The 8415-nt window shown below is 35.5% G+C and overlaps 1 protein-coding gene across 1 annotated transcript in view; it reads left to right on the top strand.

Annotated features, from left to right (window-relative positions):
• The first annotated feature begins 66 nt into the window (after positions 1-66).
• The window catches only part of LOC100020729 (zinc finger protein 850-like), a 69321-nt gene continuing 60972 nt past the window's right edge, over positions 67-8415 (top strand). Inside the window, exons 1-3 of the mRNA XM_056822365.1 lie at positions 67-421; positions 633-947; positions 1665-1856. Coding sequence (XP_056678343.1) covers positions 1746-1856 — 111 coding nt within the window. The 5' untranslated portion in view covers positions 67-421; positions 633-947; positions 1665-1745. The remainder of the gene's footprint in view (positions 422-632; positions 948-1664; positions 1857-8415) is intronic.

Here is an 8415-nt window from a genome sequence, read left to right as displayed (position 1 = left end):
TTCCCGTCACCCCAAACCAGTTCCTTTTCCGAGGTCAGTCCGGGTCCCAGTGCCAGGTATTTGATGACCCGGCCTGATCCTTGACCCCGCCCCGAGCCACAACTGGGCGGGTCTAGGAGGGATCAGAAGTCGAGGGAGGGAGGGGGCAGGTTTGTCTAAGACGGAGAAAATTGACATGTGGGACCCGCTCCCTTCCCCAGAAGCTGTTTAACTCGGACTCTTCGTCTTGTGCCGCCGAAGCCCCAGTGCATCGGCTCGAGAACGGCCTAGGCCTCAATTTTATTCACCTTGTGTTTATACATCACAGCAGCTAGCACGGAGCCTTAAACACAGCTGGTGCCCATCTTCTCCATCTTTAGATTATCTTGTATTCACTTGTGCACCGAAGTTGTACACCCTTCCCATCTTGCTCCTTGAGAATGTAATCTCTGTGAGCCCTGGGACTGTCTCCTAGGGCTTTGTATATATAATAAGTGCTTTTTAAATGTTTGTTGAATTAAATTAAGGCTTTTATGATGAAACTCATCATGTGTTCATTGTGCCTCTAAGCCTGGCCCTCTGACTTCAATAATATGTAAGAATTTGAGGTTGATAGTTTTAGTCTGCTAATTTTATCTTCTCTTTGTCCACAGCAGTCCTGCATAGAATCTGTAGTTACTACCTGGCAGAGGAAGGGTTCCTGCTGAAGAGACAAGAGACCTCAGCCCCTGAATGAAAATCTCAAATAAAGTGACTTTGCCTCAGAGGCCCTTAGGCTTTTGGAGAACAAACAGAAATAAGACCCAGAAGGAGACACATTTGGCTTTAAACCTTTGGCGAAAACTTCAAGAGGTGGTTGTTCAATTTATGACCGTCTTGCCTGGCTAAAGAGGACTGGAGTGAATTAATAATATCTAGAATAGGAAGTGTGACCTGCAAGGATCTGACCCAAATGCTGGGGGAGAAAGGTGAGACTTAAAGAAGCAGAGAAAAAAATGTGAATAAGCTAGAGAAAACATTATAGACCATTTGCTATGGCTTTGTCCCTATTGAAAAGTAAACATCCTTTTATCTGTTTCCTTCGATTTTACAAAGTTTGTTCAATAAAGGAAATACCATACTTCCTGGCCATGGGATGGGAATAAAATTTCACCTAACATGAGAAGGGGCCAAAAGAAGAGTATTCTAACACATTGCCATGAACCATATCCTGGAATAATGTAGGGCATAGTAGGAATGGGCATTTTCTGAGATTATGACTCTTGGAACAAAAGCATATGACCAAATACTTTGGCTTTAGTGGAACCTCTGCAAGTAAGTGGAAATCATATTGATAAAAACTTTCCGAACTGATCTTCAAGTGGTTTGGTTGATGTTGAAGTGGTATTTGACTGAGACTATGATTTTAACACCTAGTATCCCAGTATGACATAGATCTGATTTGTGCATATTTGTTTGCTGTTGTTCCCTCCATTAGATGGCGAGTTCCTTGAGTCCAGGGACTTGTCTTTTACCTCTTTTTGTTTCCTTAGCACTAAGCACAATGTCTGGCACATAATAGACATTTACTAAAGAATGTGACTGACTGATTGACAGTATTATGAATCCATTCTGATCCTGACCACTAGATGGGGACTGCTGGGGGTGACAGAAGGGTCCATTTGACTTTTCTTTTTCTCCATAAGGTGTATGGAAGACACAGCCATTGGCACTATGAAGATTTATAGTCTAGTGAGTCTGGGAACTACAAGGCTGGAGAATCTCTGATGGTTCCTTCCTCTTTCACAGTTTTGCCTTCTCGGGAATATGCACTTATCCAAGAGAGAAACATTAAGGAGGAAAGAAAGACTTCTGAATTTCTTACAGTCATGTTCCAGGTGAGTTGAGATTTATTGTTCTCTTTTTCACCTAATTCTGTCTCTCTTCTCTCTCAAATGGCATCTCCTGTTGGAGGATAGAATATATCCTTTCTATAATTGAGAGTGTATCCTATCCAAAAAGGGGGCCCCAGTTCTTCTGTCCAGTGAGATTGGGAATGTGTCCAATTTATGTAGTGCCATTTCATAGGGACCCTCTTCTTCTCCCGCAAGATCCTCCCATATAAAAGGTTATTAAGTTCTACTGTGTGCTCAGTACTGTGTCTGAGTGAAGAAAAGCAGAAGACATAATCCATGTCTTCAAGGGCCCTGCCCTTCCCTTTAATTGGGAAGTATATATATATATATACATACAAGTAATAATTCAAAATGATTTAATATAGGGAAAAGTTAATATAACAAGGTATATGAGTCAAGGCCAAAATAAATACTGTAGATAATAAATATCATAAGAATTCAAAGGAGGGAGGGGGAAATATGGCCATGGAGGGCTTTCTAATGAGCTAGTATTGATTTGACCCTGAGAACGGATACAGAATAGTATTTCAGAGAAAGTGAACTATTGCCTACTTGGAGCTCTGGTGGCATTTAAATAATACACATTCTAAGTTTTTATGGATTTTTAAAACTACTGCATATAAAATATGATATTACTTATCAACTTACATCACTCTTAAAATATTATATACCTGAAGGAAGCCAATTGTTGCTTTGGAAGAAAGCATCATACCTCCTATCTACATATAAATAAGTGTGAACTCATGTGCACACAAACATCTCTATCCAATCCACACATTTTACTACAGTATTCTTGTAACCTCCATCATTAAATAATTTTTAGAAAGCAATTTCTGTTTTATAATAGGAACAATGTTATGATTGGGGTGAGGGAGGGAGATGGATTTAAGTTTACCAAATATTAAGTGCTAACTATGTGTAGTGCACTGGATAGATTAGAACTGAGAAGAACTTAAAGATCATCCTCCCTTAAAAGAAAAGAAAGCTAGGAAAAGGTATTAGATTTGGATGCAAGAAAATATGAGCTTAAATCTTGTCTTAGACACTTAACTGTGTGACCCTGGATAAGTTACTTAACTGACTCCAAATCAATTTCCTCATTTATGAAATGCAGAAATAATAATAGTACCTATCTCTCAGGGTTGTTGTGAAAATCAAATGAGATAATATATATAAAACACTTTGCAAATCTTAGAGTGCTTTATAATCATTAGCTATTACTATGAGTAAGTGAAGGCCTAAAAGAAGCAAATTGAACTAAAAATGGCATAACTAAGTTATAGCAGAATCATGATTAGAACCCAAGATTCAGTAGAGTCCAATTGCAGAGTAGCAGGAAGAAACACAGCCTCAGTCCCCAACCAAATATCCTCCACAAAGATCTAGAAAACATACCGGACTGAATTCTAGTCAGGAAATCTAAGATTTCAGTGAGTTATTTGTCCAGCCCAAGGAGACTAAAAGATCTGCAGACACGTAGACAGGGTATGACCAGGCACAGACTGGATTCAAAACATTGAAGTGCTCAGAGACTGAAAAAAGAGCTAAGGCTGTGCACCAGGGAAAGAATCCTATAGAATCACTGAACTAGTGCAGGTGTAGGAACAGGAGCCATCTGACAATTCTGTAACCTACTAGCTAATTCCTTATCATAGTGAAGGGGGGAATCTGCACATGGCAAACTGGAGAGGAAGGAGCAATTGCAAACTAGCCTGGTGCTGAACAAGGAACAAGTTCTGGAGCAAATAGTAGTTGTGTGGATTTGATTCTAGGAGCAGAGTGGAGACATGATTATGGCCATCCCAGGGCAGAAACCTACAGTGTAATAATAAGAGCATTAGTCCCAAAACACAGCACTGCCTACAATTATTATTCTGAGCCTGTAGATTCTCTCAGGAACCACTAGAGGCTGATTCCAGCAGTAATCTGCAGAAACTCCCAAATATAGATGAGCCTACAGAATCAAACATTGATCAAGAATTTGCAGAGCCCTGACCATAAGGGCAGTGAGTAAACTTCATCAGAAACATTTTGGGAGTGCTGAAAACTTATAGGCCCCCAGCCTAAGCTCTGAAATCAGTAGAATGATATAGGAGAACAGAAGCTGAGACCAAATATCTCTTCCCTGGGTCCAGAAGTGCCCAAAGTTAAGCAGAGTTAAAAAGTAGGCTGGGAAAGTGAGCAACCATAAAAAGAATCCCATCATAAAGAACTATTATGGTGACAGGGGAGCTTAAGACACAAACCCAAAAGAAAATGATTTGAAAACATCTATAAGTCAGACCTCAAAGAAAAGTAGCTTAAACAGAAATCCAAACGATTTTTGGAAGAATTCAATTAAAGCAAAAAGAACTAAAAAAAATGAGAATGGTAAAGGGAAAAATGCAAAATGAAATTAGAGTTATTAAAGAAAATTTTGAAAGGAGAATTAATAGCTTGAAATAAGAAGTACAAAATCTTTCCCAAGAAAATCAACCTCTGAAAATTAACCATAACCCAATAGAAACTAATGACTATGAAATATCAAGAAATGACATATCAAGAAAAATTAAAGTCAAAAGACTGAAAAAATAGAAAATGTGAGTTATCTCATAGCATAAATAAATAAATTGACATGGAAAACAGAAAAGGAGAAAAAAATTAAGAACCATTGTACTAGGGTAATTAGATGGCTCAGTGGATAGAGTATGAAGCCTGGAATCAGGAGGGCCTGGATTCAAATTTGACCTCAGATACTTCCTAACTATGTGATCCTGGGCAAATCACTTAACCTCTGTAGACTAACCCTTACCACTCTTTTGCCTTGAAACTGTATTTGTATTGATTCTAAGATAGAAGGTAAAGGATTAAAATTTTTTTAAAAATCATTGGACTACCTCAAAAGCTATAACCAAAAAATAGCTTAGACATCATCTTTCAAGAAACTGGCTTTTTAAAAACTGCTTATATCCCTCAGAACCAGAGGGCAAAATGGAAATGGAAAGAATCCACAAATCATCTTCTGAAAGAAACCTCAAAATGAAAACAACTAGAAGTATTGTAGTAAAAATCCAGAACCCTCCAGTCAAAGAAAATCTACTGCAAGCAGCCAGAAAAAAAAGAAAGTACTAAGAACCTACAATTGGGATCACACAAGATTTAGCAGCCATCAACATAAAAGAGCACAGACACAGTTGGATATAGAAGTACATCTTACACAACAGGGAAATAGGAGGGAAAGCAGTTAAGGGAAAAGGGATGATCAAGAGAGAATAGGTTTAGAAAGGGATTGGTCAGAAGAAAAAATTACTAAAGGATGGGCAAGGAAAAAGGAAAACTGTAAGAATAGGATAGAGTGAGAATAACACATTTAGTGATCTTGAATGTGAATAAGATAAACTCACCCTTAAAATGAAAGAGAATGGGTTAGAAAATAGAATACATAAATATACTATGAGAAATATATATATAGAAAGATACACACAGAATTACAATAAAGGGCTGGAGCAGATCTGTTATGCTTCAGCTGAAGTAAACATGAGGTTAGCAATCATGATCTCAGATAAAGTAATAACAAAAATATAACTAATAGTGATAAATATAGAAACTACATTTTTGCTGAAAGGTAACACAAATTAATATTAATGCTGAACATATATGCACCAAATGGCATAGCCCTTAAATTCTTAAAAGAAGTTAAATGAGTTATAAGATGAAATAATAAAACTATCAATAAACTTCTCTCTGACCTAGATAAATCCACAAAAAAGAAAAAAAAAGAAATAAAGGAACTGAATAGAATTTTAGAAATATTAGGAAAAATCTCTGGAGAATATATGGAAATAGAAAGTAGTATATCTGTTTTTCAGCTGCACATGGCACCTTTTCAAAAATCAACCACATATTAGAACATAAAGACCTCAACAAATGTAGAAAAGTAGAAATATTAACTTCATCTTTTACCAACCATAATGCAATTAAAATTATATTCAATAAAATGTCTTAGAAGCAAATATTAAAAGCTAATTAGAGGGAGCAGCTGGGTAGCTCAGTGGGTTGAGATCCAGGAAGGAAGCCCTTTATCACCATTACTATTGAATATAAAATTAGAAATACTAATTATATTTTGTTGTTATTGTTCAGTTGTGTATAGCTATTTGAGAGTGCATTTAGGGTTTTCTTGGGAAAGATACAGGAGTGATTTGCCATTTCCTTCTCCAGCTCATTTTACAAATGAGGGAACAGATACAAATAGGGTTAAGGGACTTGCCTAGGGTGATACAGCTACTAAATGTCTAAGACTGGATTTGAACTCAGAACTTCCTGATTCCAGGCCTTGCACTATCTACCTCACCACCTAGCTACCCAAGCTCTCATTAGACACATGAAAAAAATGGTCCTAAATAATGAATAATTAGAGAAATGTAAAATTAAAACAACTCGGAGGTAGCATTATACTGGTTAAGTTGTCAGAAAAGGAAAATTGCAACTGCTCAGTGGTCATATGGAAAAATGAGAAGGGTCAGGAGAACAATTTATGCTATTACCATAATACTGTGAAGGAAAATAATAATAAGAGACATCAGAACTTTAATAGGGCTAATAGTGAAGCATGTCCCAACTGTTTGGCAGAGAAGTGGTGAAGCAATGAAGCAACATTGTCAGATATGATCAGTATGTTGATTTGTTTTGCTTAAATGTATCTTTCTCAAAAGGGAGAATTCTACTGAGGTAAGCCTTTGGGAAATGAGTGATTTTTTGAAAAAAGAACATTAATTTAAAAAATATTTTAAAAATAAAAAAAATAATGAATTGGGAGGCTTGTAGGTTATTCCCAAGAAAATTAAAACTGAAGTTTCTTTCCATGTTTTTGGTAGGAAAAAGGGAGGTGGGGTGGTCAAATAAACAGTTAACAACAAAAGATCAATCAGCTACAATGTTAGACTTCTATAAAGAACCTGATCATACCTTGCTGTTTTCTTTTCTGGGCCCCATATTTTGAGAGTGCATTTGGGGTTTTCTTGGGAAACATTCCAAAGGGAATTCCAAGGGAACATTCCAAAAGATACTATGCTAAACACAGAAGTTGAAACTATTTAGCCTGGAGAAAAGAAAGTTTTCTTATGAGAGAGTAATTAGATTCATTCTAGTTTTAGGAGAAGAATTTGGATTTTTGAGAAGAAAGAAAAAATGAAAGCAATGGTTTTGGCAGAATGGGCGACCTGTTCTCAAAGAGTTTATATTCTAATGGGAGAGACATGTATCCATATAGATATATATAAGACATGTACTGAGTATTTCATTTCATATTATTGTCTTTTCATTTGTATAGTTGCATTCATGTATATTATTTTCCTGGCTCTGCTTGCTTATTTTTAGCATTAGTTCATGTAAGTCTTCCAAGATTTCTCTGAATTTTTTATTTTTGTTTTTTTATTATGGAATAGTGTAATTTCATTACATTCTTATTTCAATTTTTTTAGCTATTCTACAAGCAGTAGGTATGTACTTTATAATTTTGTGATACCACAAAATAGTGCTACAGTTACTATTTTAATATATTTGGGGCCCCTCTATCCTTAACCTCATTACTATATATAACCAGAAGTAGAATATTGATCTTTTGTAGATCAAGAGATCATAATCTAGGCTATGAGTGTCAAACTTGCTACCTTGGCTACAAGAAAACACTAAAATTCCCAAAAACATCCTGAACCAGATTAAAAATGTAATTGGAAAAACAATAAATGAATGAATGAATAAATACATTAAAGATTCAATATATAAATAAATAACAATATATACATCAAATAAAATACAACATAAATAATATTAACTTGTGGATTTTGAAGTCAATATACAACAGCTGAAATCTATTTCTATTTAATACCACTGAGATTCTAGAGCTGAAAGGGAACCTAGAAGTTGTTGGTTGCTAAATGTCATACAAATAGGAAGTAGCAGAAACAGGGTTCAAACTTACATCTTATAATTCTAAAATCAGCACTCTTTCCACTATCACTTCCTTTTTTGAATCTTTTCTTCCTTGTTTTTGTTTGAAAAGCTGAGTTTTTGTGGGTTTCTTTTATTACCTGATATTTAACTGAATTATTGTTTCTTTTGAATTAATTTTGTTAAATTTCTCACATTCTGTAAGTAAATCATATCCTGTACAAATATATATTATATAATTTTTCTGGTTTCTCTAAATCAATTCAGGGGTGAGTTTATGATGTTTCAAATGAAATACTTTTTCTCTTCTCTATCTTAAAAAAAGGGTTTATTCGGGAAGACGGGAAGGATAAGGAAATGGAAGGAAAGAGGATTTTGGGGTTTCTCTACTGTTACATTTAAAATTATATTTCTAATAATAAAAATATTATATTTTATAAGGTTTATTAAGGATTATTAGAAATCAAGGATACAAAATAAAAAACCATGTGCCCATGGCTGATTAGCCAATTCAGAATCCCCATGCTTAGCTTACCACTAACTTCCTACATCATTGCAATTGAAAAGAGAGAGGGAGACTACTGCCAGTTAAATACCAATTGTGATCTCA

This window comes from Monodelphis domestica, chromosome 1 (genome assembly GCF_027887165.1).
Source record: "Monodelphis domestica isolate mMonDom1 chromosome 1, mMonDom1.pri, whole genome shotgun sequence".
Classification (NCBI taxonomy): domain Eukaryota; kingdom Metazoa; phylum Chordata; class Mammalia; order Didelphimorphia; family Didelphidae; genus Monodelphis; species Monodelphis domestica.
This window is presented reverse-complemented; position numbering and strand designations above follow the sequence as displayed.